Raw genomic sequence first — 23281 nt, 5'->3', positions numbered from 1 at the left:
ATATCGACAATTAATCATCAGATAGCTGTCACTGTTTCGGCCACGCATGCATACACATCGAAATTCCCACACACTTCTTGCAGGGTAAACAATGGCGTAATAACACAGTATCGGCGAATTGTTATACAGACATCAATACATTGCGTCATGTCAGTATATACACATATATATTTAATCTCATTGTACTACAATCTGACAACAATCAGACGCATGTCTGTACATTACAAATATTCAACAATGGCAAAATCTATAATCATATGAACATATGTGTTAGTCTACTATAAAATACCCACATAGCAAAGTACAATATTAACTCTTACGACGGCTGCAAGCTATATAATTCTTTACAAATGTCAACTCATTTCTTCAAAATATGCAAACATATTAACAAAACAAAGTAATTCTTCGTACTACGATTCTAGTAATAATAAAGTATACATACAACCTACAATTAAAATGCAGTCTCATTCCACAAAGATCGAACAAATATCTACTGACCTTTTGAAGCTTTCTGTACTTAGAATTTCCCACTCTAAGATTTTCCCGCCAATAACGAATGGAGTTACGCTAACCTCTTCTCTGGGTAATTTCTCTCAGCGAACTAACTTTTGCCGGAAAACGCAGGGATATCATTCTACCCAAATCAAGGTCTCCCCCCATCTCGATTCTGATTGGGTGGCGCTGTGCCCCTATCCAATCGTCTTAGCGGCCAGTTCAACCTGTCTGTCTGTTTGCAGGGGAAAGAAGTTAGGACACTCCCACTTCTTCAGGCAATTTCTTTTGATCTTGGAAACATTTCGACACCTAGGTGATAATTGGCTATCAGGCGCCTCGCAACTCCGATGTTTGGTTCTTCGATTCTAGCCACAACAATCTTACGTAACAGATTAGTGCTAGCCTTCGGCAATGTTTGACATCAAACAATGGCCCGTCAGAATTACCTTGATTATACATGTTTCAAACTGGGCTACTCTGGGTCGGGGTAAACATGACACCCGAGGAAATTTTTAGGATGTTGGCAGCTTCAGAATGCCCTCCACCTCCTACTGCTACTTAAAACTATAAAGTTAAAGCAACAGTAGATTTTCGGCCAGGAAGAAGAGATGCTGTCCTTTTGGCTCCTTTTCAAGTCGGCTAAATTAAGGAGATCATTGAACACTTGTCAGGTAGAATAGGTGACCTGGAGAATTCTAGGGCTTTCTTTTCAGGAAGTCAAGTACCAGCGGCGTTATTGGCTTGCTGGTACAAGACTCACTCAGATGCCATCACTACTCCTGATGGGGTTGCTCACCATTTATTAAGCACTTTTGAGAGAATGATAAATAATAGGCGAAATTGTTTGCATTTGAAGCATGCACAATGGAGAGAATATTGGCATACCTCTATGCTACTTTGATGTAATGTGGCTGACATTTCTTTGGATATTGTACTTGTGAAGTATTTGGATATTGTACTTGTGAAATTGTACATGATCTAAGCAAACTGCTAGCTAGAATGACTGCTCCCTTGTGCAAAAAAATCAGCCTGTATTAGACTAAAGTACACTCTCTTTAGCAGCTATTAAAATAGGGAAAATTAATTTTGCCAGACTAGATAATGCCAGCTTCTAAGAATGCATTGAATGAATTATCAAATATATAAAATGTAAATAAAAGTTATTTGCGTTTTTTTTCTTCAGTTTACCTCTGAACTTCAGGAAGTGAAAATTACCAAGTGGAACATGCAGTTTTTTAAAAGATGCACATCTGGAGTAAGGCCAAGTAGTATACTCCATAACCCATATTATACCCATCAATCATAGATAAAAATAAAGGATTTAAAGGTTCTTTGAACAATACCTAAGATATACAAAGTCTTTTTTAAATAGCCAGTATAACCAGTGAGGAAACCTGAGAAAAATCTTTTTTCTTTAAAATTCTAAACCTTTGCAAATTACAAAACTGTAGAGCGCCACCTTGACTTGAAGAAAGATCTAGTAGCAGGTCACATGTCTGCTCCACTGTTTTTAAAGTGGATAAAAATGTGTCCCATGCCATGTTGAAGCTTGTCTTCAGTGTAAGATTTAAAGGCCAATGCATCGACTGCTTCAGCCAACTTCAACTTATATGATGCATGTGTGCATTTAAGCCTTATACAGTGGAACCCCACTGTAACGTGATAATTGAGGTCACATTAATGCGGGGTTTTACAGTTTTTTATACTTTTTTCAGAGAACAACTCATTGGCACATATCCGTGTATTCATTCTAATATATATGATGAATAGGGTATCAACACCATTTACTATCGTGCCGTCGTGGCATGCAGTTCATTTGTAATGCATGTAATTCCATGGAAACATTGCACACAAATTTACAATATTAAATAAATTTGTCCCAGATCATTGTGTCTGAATTCAACGTCTAACATATAGCATGAACAGAGTATAAACACGGTTTACTTGCCATCTTTTATCATACCATCGGGGCTTGCAATTAATTTTGTCACAGATCATTGTGTCTGAATTCAGTGAGAAAAATGTACAGCAAAATTAGGTTAAAAAAGACGAAGCACGTGTACAGGTCATTACTTTCCAGGGTCTATGAACGATGTCTGTACAAATTTAAAACTGCTAAAATTTTCTCATGCGTTTCCATGTACATTTATCCATTGTAAATTTCCAATAATTAACGCTTGTATGCCTGTTTGTTTGAACGACTACAGCAAAAATAATTAACAATCAACACATGCTTTCAGTGTGCATATAACTTTTACTTTAGATGTTGTGAATATCAAAAGATATGTGTGAAAACTACTATACTAATTATTGCACAAAGTGCAGAGAATGACTTGCATTTGTGAACTTGCTTTTACATAACAGTAAAATATTTTTATAAAAAAAAGGAAATTAATGACGAGTTCATAAGCAAACACCATACACATGTAAAACCTGAGAACTCCGTGCAGTAGGCCTGCAATGGTCATGAGTCACTTTTATAAAAATTGTAAGCTGAATGCATGTACAATTTCATTCCCTTTCAGTGTTCCAGCTAATAAAGCAGACATTATTTACTGGTTAGCTGATTGCGTTTTTTTGATGTTTATTAAATTGTGAGAATCTTTTATCAAGCACCCCTTTGTCTGCTGCTTGGTTGTGTATGCAGTTAAAGAAGAAACACATGTGGCTTTTGTTTGAGCAATGGTTTTATACAGAATTAATTGAAGACAATCTCAAAGACGATTTACTGGCTTTACTCATGGATCAGTAATAAGTAACATTTCCGATAATGTTTATTTTGGCATAAACCTTCAAGAACCTGGTGAAATTGTTAAATTTCAGAAGCTACGCCACAATCATATTATATTAAAATTCATATGCGAACTCTTCACCGAAATGATAATAAATGTTTTACACACTATTTCTCGTACTTAAAAAAAATAATCTTCCCCAGTATGAGAAAAATAAACGTACATGTATTTAAAATTTAAGGAACCATGCCACGATCATGTTCTATTCAAATTCGTACACGATCTCTTCCCCAGAATGATAGTAAATTTTTTATACACTATTTCATGTACTTTGAACAGAAAATATTTTTTCATGTGCGAATGAATATACGAAATTTCAGGAGTTATGCCACAACCATGTTATATCCGAATTCATGTTATTGTGGGGCATGTTATGGCAGGGTCACACTGTACTCTCCTGGCTTTACAGATACCCCTGTTTGGGTCACTGTTCAGAAGTTTAGAGGCAGGCAGCTCTGGAGCTGCCACACTAACTTGCCGCTCAATTCACACAGGCATTTTGAATCAATCAGCCCTTGCTGCTGTGGAGGGATGATAAGCGGACTAGGGAGAAGTGATCTTTTCAGAGGTAGTCATACAGAGGTAGCAAGAAACTAAGTTTCTCCACCTTCAAGCCAACTAACTCTAGACATTGACCTACCCTCCCCACTGCCACAGACAGCCTACCTGTGGGTAGCCACCTCCTTCAATTTCTGGCTCATTGGATCTCCCTTTTCCTTCAGACTGATTAGGTAATCCAGTTAATTTCGGATGGGCTTCACATTTCATTTAACCTACCCCCTCCAAATTCCTCCTGCCCGCTCTTCATGGATCTGGAGAAGGATGTCTTTCTACAACAGGAGATATGGTCAGTCATTGCAAAAAGAGCAAAGACCACAATCTACATGATTTTATTCAAGATTGTTTCTTATTCAGAAGGCGAATGGCAAGTTGAGACTGGTGATCAACCAGAGTCGCCACCACTAATTCATTTCACCATTGAAATTCAAGGTGTAGATTGTTAGATCAATCTGTCTATCCATCAACAGGACGAGTATATCATTAGTCTCAATACGACAGATACATTTTTATGTCCTTATCCACCCAGTGTCATGGAAATTTCTGTTTTGCTTAACGCCACACAGTTTATCAAAGTCCTACACTTTGGCCTCAACATCAGCGTTTGGGTTTTTACCAAGGTTAAGGATTTCATCATTGCACAGTTCTCATAGACTTCATTTATGCATACCTGAACAGCATCCTCAACAAACGTATGGTATTTTCTATTTTATTCCAAGGCTGAAATGATCATCTCTCACTTTTAGATCTCTAGGCTTTTTAGTGAACTGGGAAAAGTCCAACCTTTGTCCATCCCAGCTTTTTGTCCATCTGGGTATGGAGTTTATCACAAATCTGAATCGTGTTTGTTTAACCCTTAACCTCATTGAGTGTATGGCTTTTTAGCCCTCTGATACACATGTAGCTTAGTTACCCAGTGCAGTGCACTATAAATAGAACACCTGTTACCTATTTGACTCAAGACACATAGGCCTGCCTGTTAACTGTTAAGCAGTGTAGTGTATGTTACGTTTAACAGCAATTTTAACCATTTTACATTTTTGGTACACATCTATTATGTATGGAAAAATTTAAGAGTAAAGTTGAATCGTTATAGCTGTTTAATTATTTTTCACGGGAGAATTTTTTATGCACTTTAAAATCTTGAGAGAACTCGTTCACCGTCAAGTCAGTGAAGCTGCGTGACCAACCGTAGTGGCCATTTCTCATACTCGAAATTTACAAGTTCTTTGTCTGCGTCTACATCACTGAGTCATCTGAATTTGATAATTTATAAAAACTAAATGCTACCTACATCAGTATCAGAGCCTTTACTAAGTTATTGAAGCCTTCATAGTTGTGATTCTAATTATTAAAAGTACTGAATGAAATCTGCGACCTCCATTTTGGAGAGTGGAGAATATGACACAGTTACTTTAAATAGCAGGTTTCTACCAGAGCATAAAAAGCAACCACGTGATCAGATGTAATGGTCATTCACAGCAATGAATGAGGTATCTAATAGGGGGTTTTCTCCAAAGGTAGTGCTATGAAAACCTGTTAAAAATGGCTGACATTTACAGCAGACATCATAAGGCACTTTCATGCAAATTGAATAGAAACGTCAGAAGCTTCCATGCGAATGGAGTAGAGGCATCCAAAGGCACTTTCATGAGGTAAAGGGTTAATCTGGATCATCAAACTTATCGAGTCCGTTTCCAACAGGACATGGATTTCATTGAGAGTTCTTTCAACTCCTCCTATTCAATCTTTTTAAAGATTGAACAAATGTTCTATTGATTCTTTCTCCTTCTAATGCCTTAACTCTGCCAACTGGGCACAATTTAACTCATTCAGCTGCAGCACTGTTAGCAGTATCACTGCTGCTATGACCCAGCAGCACTAAGCTGTGTCTTGCTGCTTGTGCCCCAGAGACTTTTTACCTCTTCGGACAATTTTGTAAACATCATGCACATGCATTCGTTCTTACCCTAATTTGTCTTCTTATATCCAATAAAAATCCATGAAATTTTCACCAGTTATTCCAAATGAATTTGTCTACACGGTGATATATTTTTTTCCTTTTTGTTGAGGTCTTTCACAACTTATTTATACACTATTTACAAAATTATGTGCAACATTTTTATAAATATGTGATCAGCCCTATCATCATCGCTATCAGCATCCTCTTCTGACGATTCATTCTCAGAAACTTCTATGTCCGAATCTAAATCTCGCAAAATATCAAACTGCCGAACATATCTGTCCTATGCTTGCTCAATATTTTCAAGATCAAACCTGAGAAACTAATCATTTTGACTCTCATTGTCATCAGAAATCACTCTTACGTCCGCCATCATATTATGATTTTTCAAGAACAGAACACATGTAGTGAAACTGCTCTCAGTTAGTATCCTTGGCTTCTAATCAATTCAGATTTGCAAAAATGAAAGTAAAATCATTTCTGATTGGTTTAATATTGGTCTGATTCTTGGGGGGGAAAAAAACATTTGTAACCAATCAGAGACGTTGTATCTAACACACGTTCACCATGATTGGAGACAGGATCAGTCATTGAATGCAGTAAACAAACTACAACTGCAGGCGGGATCGGCCATTGAATGCAGAAACCGGATCACATGTACAGACGGGATTGGGGCCCAATGAGCTAAGAACCCCATTATTTTTATCATGGAGTTTAACTAAAATTAATTGTCCTTGGTATTGACGAGACATAGGAAAAAAGGCACTTTGGGCTCACAATTTGCATGCAGGAACTCAGAACAGTTTCAACAACATCCATCAATTGAGACCCTATATGTGTGATGTTCATATCCCATATTTGTAACGTGATAGATTCCATAAGCCCATGAATTATAATGCTAAAGGTGGAATTTTCCTATCCCACATTAGTAAACATGAAATATTCTATATAACCATGAAATAAGGCCCCATTGGTGTGATTTTCGTATCCCACATTTGTAACATGATAGGTTCTATATGACCATGAATTATAACCCTGTAGGTGGGATTTTTTTGTTTCGCATTAGTAAACATGAAAGAATTTATATGACATAAATTATGATCCAATAGGTGGTATTTTCCTATTCCATAGTAGTACATATAAATTCTATTTGTCCTGACAGTGCAGAAAGAGATTGATACATGGTTGTCACTTTCTAGCAGTGACAGTGATGGTGATGCCATCATCAGCATTAGATCTTTTTCACTAAATAGTATAGAGTTTTCAAACTGGTTGGGGATGGCTTAGTGTCTGGGGAAGATAGTTTTATGAAACTGTATTTTTAAGTTATTTTTATCAGTATAAAATAATACAGTATTTTGTAAAATTTCAGCTCCAGTCTGTTCTGTCAGTGAGTTTCAGTGTAAAAGCGGAGCATGTATTGATCTGGCCAGAAAATGTAATGGCTTTCCAGATTGTCCAGATGATTCAGACGAATTGGAGGAGTTTGGATGTTTCAGTAAGGATCAGGATTTTTTTACTAAAGATCAAAGCCTTATTCAGTCTAATGAAAGTTTATAAGGCTTTGATTGATTGATTGATTGATTGATTACTGTAAGGGTACATCAGCACACGAAAAGCTACTTAGTGCCAAACAATTAAAGGAAACTTTCATGCCTTGAGACACAATATTGAAGTCAATTTGGACTGGTTTGAGCAGGATTTGGACCTGCAGTCAGTCGATTCTGAATCCAGCATGCTAACCACTAAGCTTCAGTGGCTCACTTGGAGCCACTCCCCATTTGTGTTGTACACATTTACTGAGAGTTTCTTTTGCCTCATCTCTCCACCCTTAAAGGAGAAGAATCCTTGGAGTTTGATCCAGAATCCATGATGCAGACCATAAAGTCCTGTTGTGTTTGTTTGGTTTCTTGTATATTAAGTTCTTGTTTATTTGATGAAGTGTGTTTCAGTAATATTTGATGAATTAACTCAACTTTTGAATACAGAGAATGCTCAGTTAAAAGGAAATTTATGAAATTAATGCAGTAATTGATATATTTAGTATGCCTTGGTGACCAGAGAGGTAAATTATTATATGAGTTTCATGAATCTATTTTGGAACAAGCACAGTAATGTCATTTGTGATGTCTTGAGGTGTTATTATGTGTTACATAAACAGAGCCCTAGGTTAGAAATGTATTTGTATATTTGCACAGGCAGTTGAACTAAAAATGCATAAAATATATAATGTTAAGAATATAGTCCAAAAGTTGTCAGGATGATCCTCCTGCCATAAGTACAAACAATATTATATAATGGCATGTTTGATCAATATAAACAATGCTATCATTTCTAGCTGTTTCATGCAGATTTGAAATGAAAGTTCTTCATTTGTAACTTATCTGTCTAATAACATGTAAAAAGTTTATTCAGGGATTGCACTTGGCTTTGCCAATGTCACAAAATGTGATTATTTTCCTTATTGGTAACAAAATATACCATCTGGTGATTTTTTTTGTTTGACAACATTGCTGGCTATTTAAACTTGTACATACAATCTTGGATTTTTAGTGGAGAAATTCAAAGACAACATGAAAGGAAGCCACAAACTTGGATATAAAATGCAAACTGGGATCTATCTATTGTTACATAAGCAAATATTTTGTTCATATTGACAAACCATATTAACAGTGCATTATTATGTCATAATCCACTGATACTGACATCTGACCTGAGTATGGTCTTGCTACGAGACTAGCTATAATTGACCAAGCTTTGGTTGCAGGAACAGGAACTGTTACAATCGACTTAATGATGACTAATTATTTTCTTTTTTAAATGTACCCAGAAAACAATAGTTGTGCTGGAACTTCAAAGAAAATTGATTACCTTTGAAGCACCGATTGTTCTGTATAAAAACTAAGCAAGTGAAAAGATAATTTCAGTCACATTCAGTGTTTTACAATTATTTGGTGGTGCTGCAGCAATAACAAATGGGCCTTTATTTGGCCGTCCAAAGTTGTACTTTTTTAGCGGTGACTTAAATAACACATGCAGCCTTCATCAGAGCAAGCCAACAGCAATCTTCAATAAAAAGAAAGCATCTTGCATTAGAGGAAGTCGATACCAAACTTAAATAAAAGCAATGGAATCTGATGGATTGTTGCATTTTCCACAATGACTGGAACACGCTTATTGTGCAGTGAAAGTTTCCGTTTTGCAGGAAAAAGTGTATTCTTATGATTGCTTCCAGTGGCAGTATCAAAAGCAAATAAAATTTCAAATCTTTTGAAATATCTGGCCGTCAGTTTTTAATTTGTTAACATTTTTATTTCCCTATGAATAGCCTCATCCCCTGGGTAGCCTTGGCAAGATGCTTTCTCCAACTGACTAAAATCTTGACTGATTTCAGTAAATGTACATGTAGCATGTAAATAACTATAGCCATGCACCAACATGTCATGAACGTGTGCAAGGCTGCGTATCTTGAGCTGAAACGCATCAGCTCAATTTGCAGATATCTTTCAGTTGATGCCACTAAAACACTTGTGTGTTCATTAGTACTTTCAAGACTGGACTATTGTAACTCAATTCTGTCTGGTTCATCTCAATATCTACTCCAAAAACTTCAAAAAGTTCAAAACACAGCTGCTCGGATCATACTTAGAGTACCACGATCAGAGCACACCTCCCTGCTGCTCTGTACCCTACACTGGCTATCCATTTGATAAGAATCAAACACAAAATTTGTTCTGTGCTATGTTTCACTGTCAGACTCTAGTCCAACATACCTATCTGATCTCACCCATGTGTACACACCAGCAAGATACTTACGCTCCTCTTCTGACAATCGTATACTCATTAGTCCTACTATGAAAACAAAGTCATATGGACAGCATTCTTTTGCATACCAGGTCCCAGCAATGTGGAATGAATTGCCCACTGAACTTAGACACAAAGACACAGTGATCACATTCAAGAGGGCTCTCAAAACTCACTAATTTCGACTGCAAGAACAAACTTAAAGACCTAATAATGTTTCCTACCTGAAATATTCTCAGTATGTTTGTTTATTTTTTTAACGTTTTTCTAATTTCATGGTGTTTGTTTTTGTAATAATATTATTATGTTTTTTATCTTATAGGTGTTGTCTAATGTTGTAAAGTGCTTAGAGCTTCTAAAGATTAGGCGTTATACAAAGTCCTCATTATTATTATTATTATTATGTGCTGCTGGCAAAAATGTCATAGTAAATTGTTTAGTGACACATCTTTGTTGACAATAGGATATAGATCAAATCGAGGACTACCATTTTTTACATATGTATTTGTGGTGTTTTTTTTAAAACTAGATGTGAGTGATACATGAATTTTATAACATGTGATCTATGCTTAATTTATGGATTTTCCATATACATGTACACTAAGCACATTATGGATTGTACTACACAAATGTAAGTTGTCAATATATGAACGTATTTCAGACTAGTTCTGTCGTCCTCTAATCAGAAGGATGTATTTTTGCACCCATTTTATTACCCCATGCATTTAACCTCCATAAACTGGACACTGTTGGGACCAGAAGTATTCAACCATTTATGGAACTGGCTGCAGGGGTTTAATTAGCAATAGAACAACCATATTATGGTAAATGTTGTGTCCAGTTTATTGATTAGACTGCATTACAGAGGGTCTTGCTGATAAGAGATGAGGTTACAGAGGGTATGGTTTATAAAGAAGAATGGATGACAGAGGGTCTGATTTAGAGTAGACTGGATTATAGAGGATATGGTTTAGCCGAAAATGGATTAATAGGGTTTGGTTTATAGAGAAGGTTGGGTTTCAAAGGGTCTAATTTATATAGGCAACCAAGTTACAGAGGGTCTTGTTTATAAAGGAGAGTGTTACAGAGGATCTGATTTATAAAGGAAACTGAATTGCAGAGGTTCTTGGGTATAGAGATAAGGTTAAAGAGGGTCTTATTTAGGGAAATTTAAATTGCAGAGATGTAGTAGTATTATACACGTTTGTGTACCACAAGAAGGGTGAACCTTTACAAGAGTGCATGCCAATCTTTGCCCACTGACAATAGAATATTTACTTTTGAGTCTGTTGACCTCCACCATTTAAACAGTATCTTTTTGATGCTACACCACCAGAGAAAATCTTAGACCTTTTAAACAAATGCGGTTTATATAACTTTAAAGACTTTTCAAAGAAATTAACATCTTATGACTTTGTGACTAAACATTTAATCAACACCATTACCAGGGGGGTACCCGAGTGGCCGAATGGTCTAAAGCGCTCTCCGTTATGGATCACTGCCGTCTCACCTCTGTCTGCGTGGGTTCGAGTCTCGGATTCAGCCAATGTGGGTATGTGAGAAAGCTTGCCAGTAGCTTCTCGTGGGTCAGTGGTTCTTTCGGGGGTTTTCCTGGGTTCTTCCTCCACCATTAATACTGGCTGCCTTGTATAGCCTATCATGTGCTGAAAAATGGCGATAAACCCAACAACAACAACAACAACCATTACCAGGGTCATGCTGATGTGCAAGTAAACCCCATACATACTTAGGAAAATTTCATTAGGTTGACCAAAGATACTGTGATTTGGATTAATGTACATGTACAAATGGATTCCAGATGAACTGCATTAATATATTTACTGTATGTCTTGGGACACAGTAAAATAAAAGGATTTTTTCCGGTCCCAAAACTTATGTTGAAACTTTTTTCCACCTATGCCATATGTCCCAAGACTTGAGAAACAAAATAAATTTGTGTTGAATTTGTCTGTCACCCCCACTGCATGTTGCAATAAAATAGATTTTAAAAAAAATGGTTATTGGTAATAAAATTAGAGAAACTAACCTAGTATTGTTATTTATTTGTCTTTTTTCATCATGAGCAATTGAATAAAGACAAAAATAAATCCTCAGTATATGTAGCATATGCATCTGTACTCGCATATGTCAGATAACAGTGTTCATTGGCATGAATGTAGAGAAACAAATTGTGCTTGGTTGTACTCAAAAGGTTTGAATTTGTAATTAGACTGAAAACTGGATCAAACAAAATCACATGCATGCATGAGAGAGCAAGAACACAATATCAGCTGATTACTTTTAGGCACCTGCAGTCATGAATGACACAGCGTAAGGTGAAAAGTAAACAAGATTGTGTTATATCCAGGTTAACTATATGACAGTATCTTGTAAATAAATATCATTTTTTGAAAGTACATTCACTGTGAGTGTAAATGATATTCTTTTTCCTGGCATTGGTTATCAAAAAGGTATTAAAGCAAGTTATAATGCTGTGTATACTATTTACCCTGCAAACATAAATTCCCATTTATACCAATTATGATATGGATGGCAAAAAAATAGAAGCCTAGGTGGTGAATAAACAGAACTGTTAGCAAACAGTAAACTCATTTATTGAACTTACCAGCAGGATATCAAATACAAAGGTTATTACAAAGCAAGCCAACCCTGGAAGCCAACTTTGGATTTTTTTAAGTGTGCTGATTTTTAAAAAATATGTTTACAAAATCAGCCAAGATAGGGAAGCCAACTTTGGTTCCTTTTTAATGGTATTCTTGAGAGTTTTGAAAATGAAACAGTGGAACAGTTGTTAAAGCAACACATTCTGGTGATTTGTGCATGGACATCAATGACTCAGCATCTCCCAGGAGATTTCAAGGAGAAAATAAAATCATTCCATGAATTTGTGCTGGTCAGAAGAGTAGATGATTTTGCTGACAATATTAACATGAATGAAACTCCAGTGTAATTTGAATTCATTCTTGGATAGACTGTTGATAAGAAGGGATTAAAATTTTGAGAATTTGCACAACTGGTCTTGAAAAAAATCTAACTTTAGTCCTCACAGTTTCCACAGCAGGAGATGTGTTGCACCAAATGATAATTTTTGTATGGTGTGAGTTAAAAATATTCATGCAGTGAAAGGTTGGATCATACGTATGCAGGACAAGGGTTGGGTTGACGAGGTGAAGCTGCAGTAGATTAATGAGTTTTATCTAAAGTACACAGTTTAATATTTTAAAAAAATAATATTTAAGTTTGAGTGCATTTTCTAACAAATAATTTCAAACGATTTAAAAGGTATCCCACAACCCAATGTGTTCCAGAAAATACAGTGCACACAATAAAATTGCTTTAAAAATTAATTTATGGTTTTTCAAGAATTTCTGTGTCCTAGAATATACAGTATATATGGCATAGACTCCTAGAGTTGATTAGCAGAATAATCCTTGACATTTGCATGGTGTACATGTTTGGTTCTACATAACAGATCAATGTATCAGGTAGCACATCAGATCAACAGTTAAGACAAGGAGAATTGAGCGAAATTAATGAATAAAATAAAATGTGGTTATTTTTCTGGCTTTTTGCATCAAACTGAGGTCAGAGTTGAAACATGAAACTGAGTAGTTTAAAGAATCTATTCCATGATCTTTGCTTGGATAAATACAAAGTGAGCTAAATGGATTTTGGATAAAGTTTAGTATATGAAACTTCAAATGCTTTAGAAAATAATAAACATTTCATGTGATAGATGGAGTTTTAATTTTTGTATTGTTCACAGTATTTTTGTCTGTTGTACAGTCCCAACGGTGTGTAGCGAGGGCCAGGTGGTATGTAAAGACAGACTTGGTTCCACACGCTGTATTTCCCCTCAGGAATGGAATCCTAGCATTTGCTGTAAATGTCTTCTCTGTCTGTTTCTCTGTCTTGAAACCTGTCTTTCGTCTTTCTCTCATTCACTTGTTGCGTTATAATAAATAAGTTATGGATAGACTCTTCCTTAAAATACTTTTTACTAGACGAAGGGGTCCATTATTGACCCATGATTACCATGCACTAAAAGAACAATCCAGAATTCCAATTTGTATCAATTACCTCCTGAAAATATTGATCCCAGCTAGTTAATTTTTAATTTCTTAACAATGATGAGCTCAGGTCTTAGGAAAACTCCATATAGGCTAGTTGATTATAAAGATAAAGTTCATTAAGCTCACATGTAAGTTATACATTTACCTGTTTGCAAATATAAGGCCTGATTACTTTTACAATTTTAAATTGCTCTTTCATTGATGGCCAATACAGATAGGTGTATCTGTTTTTTTTCTTCTTCACAATAATTATAATTGTAAATAAATTGTTTGTTTACTTTACTAGTTTGTCGACAGGATGAATTCCAGTGTAAAAATGGACAATGTGTCAGTGCAAACCAACGATGTGACAGACAAAGCCAGTGTACTGATGGTTCAGATGAAATTAACTGCAGTATGTTATTAACTTCACATTTTTCAAATTACCTGTAATTTAAAATGTTATAGTACAGAAGCAAATAAAAGGTATTTATTTATCCTTGAGAGGATATCAAGTGATTAAATATTTTAATTCAGACTGAGGTAGGATTTTGATATGCCCACCATAAGACCATCCGTTTGTCTGTCTGTTAACTATTTTTTTTCTTCTCTTTGTCCACCATCTACAGTTATCAAACTTTGTGGATGGCTTGCTCTTGGGGGTAAGAAAGAACTCTATCAATTTCAGGGTACAAAACTTGAAAGGTTAAAGTCACTGTGACTGAAAGATGCTCAATGGTTTTCAACTTTTCGTGCAATAAATTTCCACCATCTACAGTTACTAAACTTTGTGGATAGCATGTGCTTATGGTAAGGAAAACCCCTATTCATTTTGTGCTTAAAAGGTCAAGGACAAATGTCACTGATTGAAATAAGACATGGTTTCTGCACAAGATCTTGAATTATCCATCATCTACATTTACCAAACATTTGGATAGCTTGTACTATTGGTGGAGAAGAAACCTATTGAGTTTGGATTCAAAAGGCCAGAGCTCAAGGGCACTGTGACTGAAAGAAAAAAAGATGCTTTCTGCAGATAAGTTCTACATGCAGTATCAAAATTTGCATATGGCTTGCACTTGGGGCAAGAAATGAACCAATTAATTTTGGGGTTATAATGTCAGAGAACAAGGTCACTTTAATAAAAATAAAGATAAAATAAAATATGGTTTCTTTACGAAAATCTGAGTTACATACATAGAGGACTATTAAACACAGGATAGGCACATAATGTGCCATTCATGGTACTCTTGTCAGCCATGTCAAAAGCTGTATATTAGAACTGTTTTACCTATTAATATCAAGATAATGTCTACAAATGAATTGAAAAAGCTTCCAAAATTTGATCACTTTGTTTTGGGATGGATTTCGGATTAACTTTGCAGGATTGTAAAGAAATAAATTTAATGTAGCGCTCAGGGCAAGTTAATGTAGCCATCAGGGCCAGTAACTCTGTACAGTGCTTCATCCTCTCCTGCAGCTTGCCCAGTGAACAACTTCCAGTGCAGGCAGACTAACATCCTTGAGTGTATTGACAACAAGCTGCACTGTGATGGCACCCCAGACTGCACTGATGGATCAGATGAGGAGGGATGCAGTAAGTTATAAAATCAAATTAAACATGTTTATTTAAAAGCTGCAAGTACCTTTCAAACTTTTGTGCTGTTGGATGACCTGCTTGAAACTTTCAGGCCTTTTCACGTTAAGTTGCCAGTCCTAATAATTTGGTTGTTATGGATATTGGGAATGAAAATCTGTGTGGGGATTTAATACTAGAAGGTGACAAAACTGACTTTTGTTATTTAAGGCAAGATAAAGTAATTATGAGAAGAAAAAAAAACCCACATTATTTTCAATTGAATATCCATCTTTGACAGTCCAGTCAACTGTACTGTACTCAGCCACTTCAGAAAGGATTTAAAGCAGCACCTGTCCTGTTTAAGTGAAAACAGGATGAGAAGATACCTCATTATGACATTATTAGTATTGTGCAGGTTTTCACAACAAATGAAAAAATAGTACAAACCATTGACTGTGCATGTATGATTGTTAACTCTTTTGGATAAAATGGTTAATAAACCAGCCTGCTTTACAGGCTTCAGTATACAGTTTTACCTTATAATTCTAATGAAACCTGTAACCAAACTTTTTCCAAAGTTTTGTGTGTGCATGTTAGTTTGGAATATTCTGCAATCCACTTGGATTTCATTTCTAGACTAGATCTTGTTTATATGAGTAAGTTACATTGTACAGAAGAAACTAATCTCTTTTTAGCAGCTTGAAATTATTGATTCTTCTTCTTATTTATCTGTACATGATGTTTTACAGCTTGTGCTCAAGGCTTTTTCCGCTGTAATGATGGGAACTGTGTACCTGATCGTCTCAGATGTGATGGAATACCACAGTGTGAAGATGGTTCTGATGAAATTCAGTGTGGTAAATTATCTTGAACCTATTCAGTTCAGTTGGTGTCAGTTTAATTACATTCAGCCATGTGTAAACTAAGTGATACAGATGATAAAACAATATGCTGGCATGGAATGCCTGACCTTTGCTGCAGTAAACGTGATTTTCATTTGGAATTGTGTTCTTTGGCATGGCAGCACTCAGGATCTGATTAATTCATTTCAGTTCCATTCAGTGTGGTTTTCATAATGAATTCTGCTCATTGGCATGACAATTCAGTTCATTCCATTCAGTATATGTATTTTCATTAGGAATTGTGCTCTTTGGCCTGACAGAACTTGGGATCAGATTAGTTGATTTCATTTCCATTCAGTGTGATTTTCATTATGAATTGTGTTCTTTGGCATGATAATTCAATTCTGTTCCTTTCAGTAAATGTGATTTTCAATATGAATTGTCATCTTTGGCATGACAGGTCTCAGGATCAGATTTATTCAGTTCAATTCCTATCAGTGTTCTTTGGCATGAGAATTAATTCAGATCCATTGCATTTAGTAAATGAGATTTCGTTCTGCATTGTATTCTTTGGCATGAGAATTAATTTAGTTCAGTTCCATTCAGTGTGATTTTCATCATGAATTGTGTTCTTTGGCATGATGGCACTTAGGATCAGATTAATTCAGTTCAGTTCCATTCAGGTTAAGAAATGCTTTTATATATTACTGTGAAGTAATTAACTGTGGCAGGCAAAGTATTTCACTTTTATTGACATGTGAACTTGTGTCCGCAACTCCAGCAGAAACAGTATCTATGTCAAAGACGTGTTAATGCTGGGCATCTAAATTCTTTATCTGTAGCAGTTCTAAAATCCTAAAAAATTGGTAACCCTTGAATAAATTGCAAACCCTTGAATAAATTGCAAGCCCTTGAATAAAAGTGAGCCCATTGTAATATTACTACAAAATGAGATATAATGGTGGGTAGTGTATATTGACTACTTTTGTCCTTTAAATTGTATGGATCATGCAAATAACTTCAGCAGAGTAGACCTAGATCTGTCATTGAAAAATGAGTCAGAAGATCATGGGTTATCCTGGCTGGGTGGGACCTTTTAGTCTGTAGAATGTGTGCCTGAGTGCAAGACAGACACACATGGTTTGATTCCTGACCATGATAGTTTTTATTCCATTCTGTTATAAAATAGTGTAACAGACAAAACGGAACCAGATCTTTGATGCAGTATGTAATGTTTGTTGCTTTTTACAGTTAGATGCCTTTTTTACACAGATAAATATGTACAGTGAAACTCTGCTATTCTGTGTTTTGTTATACCTCAAACTTGGATATAGTAGGATAATGGTATGTCTCACAAAATTGTACAGTAATTTCACCAACTTCTGGAAGCAATACAGAATTTTATAACTAAATAGGATTTTTTAATATGGCAACATATGTTGTACTATAGAAGAACAAAAATGTTTTATTGCTGCTTCTTGCTTATTTGTGAAAAAGATGTTTGCTCCCTAAAAGTCTGATAATTGTTAAATTGTTACTGAACCATCCTTAAAGCCATTAAGTCTTCATATTTGATTAATGCATCCTCTGTAAAATCACTGCTCAATCCAGGGTAGATATTTGCTCAGTCATTTGGCATGCTCAGCCAAGAAGCAAACAATGCAAACGTCTGAACAAGTTTCTCACCCAAATTTATAAATCAGTTAATGTACCTGCCAATTTAAGCGATAACAACAGACCACCAATGTCTGCTCAATCAGCCCTCATACATAAGTTTATTACCCAAATTGTCAGGAGCAGGTTTGATCATATGCCACATCCATGAACTCTACCCTGGCTTCATTTTAATCATTATTGTTTCTAGTCAGTTTAGGTAGAACAGCATGCAAAGAAGCACATGTTGCTGAATTTATGTTCAAAACTGTCTTGGAGCAGACTCATTTTTGTTGGGGTCAGCTCTGATGCAGTGCATATTAGATGATGATGACCAGTGTCCTAAAGTCTGAATTATATGGTCCTTCATGCCAACTGCAGCTGTAGTTGCATATGCTCTTATACAAAAAGAATGGTCTGAGAAATATTGTTTGCTATAGCCTGGGCACACTAATCAGTAGTCAGAAATATTCATGCTTATATGTATAAATAGTGATATGTTCTATGCCATAAATGCTTCTAAATCTAGGTTTGTCTATTTATTTTCTTTTTACTGCTGAAAGTATGAGAGAGAAGGTTTAAGATTTTGTTTGATCAAACATCATAATATAAATTCACTATTTTTCATGTGGTGCCATATTGTTTGAATTTTAGGTTTTCTACAAAACAAGAATTTAAAAGACTTAATGAACAATGCCAATAAGGCTTTTTTACCTATCCAGGAATTGAAGTACTGATGATGGAACTGCATTTTCTCCATTAGTAGAACATCATAATTGAAATAAACAAAATGCACAGGTTCGATACCGGCCCAGACCAGCATTTTATATCCTATAATATGTCCTGAAGTACATGTGCTCTCTTTGTATATCTTGCAATATGTCATGTCATGCATTTGCATATTTGTATGTACTGAAATATGTCCTGTAGAACATGTGTTATATTTGCATATTGCATAATAGTCCTGTAGTACTTGTGTATGCATGTTTAAAACTGACCCAAATCTATTGTCGCATTGTGTCATATTGAGGTCAGTCCTGTTTGCTGTCGCTTGTGATTTAATGTGGACAGTGCAGATCAGATCAGTTGTCACATGTTTTTTTGTGAATGTCTATACCATTCATTTATACTTGCAATTTAATGTGAACTGCTCAGCCTGCTGTCACATAATGTATTATCCTTTCAAAGTGCACACTGTTCATTGCCATAATTGTGACTTAAAGTGAACATTGCAGATCAGAATCTGCTGTCACATAATGCATCATTGTGTCCAGGTGTAAGCTGTTCACTGTCATGTATGATTGAATGTTAACAGTACATAGCCAGATCTGCTGTCACATAATTGTATCATTGTATTAAAGTGTATGTTGTTTACTGTTAAACTGCCTTATAATTTAATGTGAACAGTGTAGATCAGCATATGCTGTCACATAATAATATATCACTGTGCCAAGGTATACACTGTTTGCTGTCATACTTTTGATTTAATATGATCAGTGCAGACCCAAATCTGTTGTCACATAATGTTTCATTGTGTCAAGGTGTACACTCAACACTATCATACTTACGATTTAACATAAACATTGCAGACCAAGATCAGTTGTCACATAATGTATGATTGTGTCAAGGTGTATGATGTTTACTGTCATACTTTGATTTAAAGTGAACAGTATTGACCCTCATTGTCTGATGTTATATGCTTTGCAAGATATTTGTCTGTGTTTTTCACTGTTGGATGTCCATTATGCTAGACTAATTATGGTTGGTTTAGAGATTTGTTGTGGCCATGTTGCAAATTTCATTAAAAATATGTAACATTTCTTGCATTTTGCATATTTATTATTTGTAGCCTGTCCTGCAAGTGATTTCCAGTGTGCTAACTTGCAATGTATTGATCTCCCAATGAGATGTGATGGATTTCCAGATTGTGTGGATGGATCCGATGAGATAGGATGCCGTAAGATTCCAGCTCATTTCAACCTTTTTTATTTTGTTTCTGAAATTTTTTGATTTTTATATAAAAAAACCTGTTCAAAATTGAATAAATACTAAATAATCACCAGAACTCTACAACAGGTGTTTTTCAAACCTGTTCTGTAGGAAACAAATTGAGTAATTTCACAGCAAATGACAATTGAATTTTCCCAGGAATGTCACAGCAAATGAAAATAGAATTGTCACAGGAATGTCAGAGCAAATGAAAATTGAATTGTATCTGGAATGTCACAGGAAATGAAAATTGTCCAGGTCATTCCATACATAATATAGTCAGTATCTTGAACAAAATGTGTGGAGAGCTTGCACTTACAGCTGACTTGCCAACCACTATAATTTGACCATAAGTCTTCTTGAATTGACTCTTAAAATATGAAATGATGGAATAAAGGCAATAAATATGAAAATATTATTTATCCAGTCAGATTCCAATAGTGGCTTATCTGGGTTTGGTCTGTATCCAGATTTTCATATTGGGTTCAGTGGAGTTGGTCAGGGAACAAGACTGACTTAAAGAAGCACCTCAGATGCTTAAATCTGCCTGGTCTTTCATGCAGAGTGCTTGCATGATCACACTGTTACTCACAGCACAGAAATGTCATACAACAAATGAAAAACTAAGGTTAAGGGACAATCAGCCTTCTATAACGATCAAACAGTCAGCACAGAAGTATAAAATAAATATTCAGATTTTTGGCTGTGCCTGGAAAAAAGCAGGAAAGGCAACATTTACATTTACTGGAAATAATATTGTGGGGATTTAAGTATTGTTCCTGGCATGAAAGATGATTGTTTTCACCATTTGAAATTATAAATAACAACCAAACATTACATCCAGCAGACAGATCCAGCAAGAAGTCATAGAACTCCATGGGGTTTGGAACTACATTTTCTGAAAATGAAGTTAAAGTAATTATGGTCTAAGGATTTAGTTGAACATAATGCTGCCTAAGTTTGCTGCTTCTCATCCGATTTCTGAACTTTTCAAATCCTTAGTTTCCAAGCTGACAATAGCAGTACATATTTAATTATACCTAATTGAAAATTGGTCCAGTTTATGGATAGGTATTGGCAGGCTTACTGAGAAGGTCCAGTTAGGATTGGCATGTCTGTTAAGATATGGAAGATACCCGTTGATTGTGGGGGTCAAAATGACAAAAGGTCAAAAGATCAAAAGTCATTGTCATTGTGGTGTCTAGAGAAAAAAAGTTATGCAGAATAATATTTGTTCTAGAGTGTATTCCTTGGCATGACCTTGTGGATGGCTTGCACTTGAGGTAACAAAGATACCTTTTTGATTCTGGCGTCTAAAGGTCAGATGTTACAGTCAAGGTATATATAAAAAATGGTTTCTGCACAGCTTGTTCAAGTTTGTTCAAGCCTGCATTCCTTGACCAAAGGTTGATTTCATTGACACCCTTGTCATCCAGATCATACTAGCAGCCACACAGAGGACTGTTAAACATGGAATGGGAATATAAATGTGCCATTCATGGTACTCTTGTTCGTTTCGTGCTAAAAGAAAGGTAGGCTTGAGTTATCTTTAATGAAGATGACAGTTTACACAACCTCAGAAAATTTTGACAATTTCATGTTTAACCTGTCCAGGAAAAATTGAAATGTAACCTGTTATAAATGGGTTTCTTTGTAAAGACTATTTCATTACTCATGGATTTCTGTGTGATAATATAAAGTATTCCCTGAGAAAAATAAAATAAACCAGTACACTATTTGTGCATTGAGTGATAAGTGTTTCATGTTTATTAATTCAGGATTATTGAAAGTAAAAAGATAACTGTCTCATTTTCATAAATTGAAATGTAGTTTCATTCTAGTATTCCATCCTTAATGTTTCCAGTGTAACCATTACCACATTCCAAGAACCTTTAAAACTTGAGTAGGCTTAGGGTGACGTGTTTGAAAATTTTAGTGGCCATTTAAAATTTTGGGTCTCCAGGCCCTAATAATTTGGTTGCTTCTGAAGCTGAGAATAGATATCCATTGAATGGGGATTTTAAGGTAGAAGAAAACAAAAGAGAAAGCTTTATTCAGTAATTTTTTAAAAAGTAATTAGAAGAAGCCTTGATATTACTGCTGATTTTTTATCTTCATAGTTACCTTTTGTCCACATTTTTAGATCCACACTATTAACGTAGGTTGATCAAAAGGTCTTGTATTAGTATGGTCACGTTAAATAGACTGTAAGGGAGACAAATCACACATAAATAGTGTGACTTAATGTAGGAACCACCAGACAATCAGAAATGGGTTGTGTTAATAATGAAATGTATCTGCCAATTTTTTTTTTTATCACAGGATGTGGTATATACTTGTAAAGACAAGGTGTTGATGTAATTTTCTAGTTGTTGACCATTTGTCCATTTCATTAACCAGTTCTGTAGTGTAGGCACATTTTAGCTATATCTTGGATTATGCATGAAGAAAATGAGTAAATTAGGAAAAATAGCTTTTCCTAATAGCCTTGTAATAGTGTAACCACTAGTGATTCTAATACCAACTGTAATAACACTATTCATGATAATATATTTATAGAGAATGTATTAGTTACAGCGTAACTAATTTTTAACCTCTCCCAGTATATTTCTCTAATATTTAGTGTGTAATATTGTATTTTAAACCTTACATACACATAAAACAAGTATGACTTTTTGGATGCTTTCTTATAGCTGGATAGACATGAGTGCTGACTGCATTGCAGTTGTGGGAGAAGAAATCTTTTTTAGATCGTGTCAAATTTTTAATCTCTTTCCATCAGTCTTATCATCCTGATAATGTTTCATAGGAATAACTTGACAGTTACAATAGTGCCTAGTTATAAAGTGCCTTGGTATAGCAATCCTTTTTATAAGGTGTCTTAGTATGACACTGTCCTTTTTATAAGGTGTCTCAGTATAACACTTTCCTTTTTATAAGGTGTCTCAGTATAACACTTTCCTTATTATAAGGTGTCTCAGTATAACACTTTATTTTTTATAAGATGTCTAAGTATAACACTTGTCTTTTTATAAGGTGTCTTAGTATAACACTTTCCTTATTATAAGGTGTCTCAGTATAACACTTTATTTTTTATAAGATGTCTAAGTATAACACTTGTCTTTTTATAAGGTGTCTCAGTATAACTTTCCTTATTATAAGGTGTCTCAGTATAACACTTTCCTTTTTTTAAATAAGATGTCTTAGTATAACACTGTCCTTTTTATAAGGTGTCTTAGTATAAGTCTTTTTTGTAATTGGTTTTGGTCAGAGATATAGTGACAAGTCCAATTATATTATGTAATGTAAATACTATGTGTAATGTACCCTAGTAAAAGGCAACCTCACCTATAACAGTACAGTTTTGTGTCTGCTATAAACATCATTATAGGGAGGGAATATTATACTACTGAACGTGAAGATTAAAGTTTCCATATACTCAGATGAAAAGACTCATTCATTTCCTTGCATATTTGGTTCTTTCAGTACAGTTTTGCACAAATTTTATCTTACATGGAAAGGAATATTGTTCA

The 23281-nt window shown here is 35.2% G+C and overlaps 1 protein-coding gene across 13 annotated transcripts in view; it reads left to right on the top strand.

Moving 5' to 3' along the window:
• The window catches only part of LOC149781703 (basement membrane-specific heparan sulfate proteoglycan core protein-like), a 438170-nt gene that overhangs the window by 150467 nt on the left and 264422 nt on the right, over positions 1-23281 (top strand). For 7 of the 13 annotated variants that reach the window (XM_089935800.1, XM_089935795.1, XM_089935799.1 and 4 more), the window contains 6 exons: positions 7181-7306; positions 13420-13515; positions 13993-14100; positions 15166-15282; positions 16014-16121; positions 19609-19716. The exons of 3 other annotated variants lie outside the window; for them this stretch is intronic. In XM_089935800.1, the coding sequence (XP_089791926.1) occupies positions 7181-7306; positions 13420-13515; positions 13993-14100; positions 15166-15282; positions 16014-16121; positions 19609-19716 (663 nt within the window). The remainder of the gene's footprint in view (positions 1-7180; positions 7307-13419; positions 13516-13992; positions 14101-15165; positions 15283-16013; positions 16122-19608; positions 19717-23281) is intronic. 3 more of the 13 variants (XM_089935797.1, XM_089935796.1, XM_089935801.1) reach the window with 3 other exon arrangements.

This window comes from Sinohyriopsis cumingii, chromosome 15 (assembly GCF_028554795.1).
Source record: "Sinohyriopsis cumingii isolate HCF-2022 chromosome 15, ASM2855479v2, whole genome shotgun sequence".
Taxonomy (NCBI): Eukaryota; Metazoa; Mollusca; class Bivalvia; order Unionida; family Unionidae; genus Sinohyriopsis; species Sinohyriopsis cumingii.
Note: the sequence above shows the minus strand (reverse complement) of the source record. Positions and strands in the feature narration are given on the sequence as shown.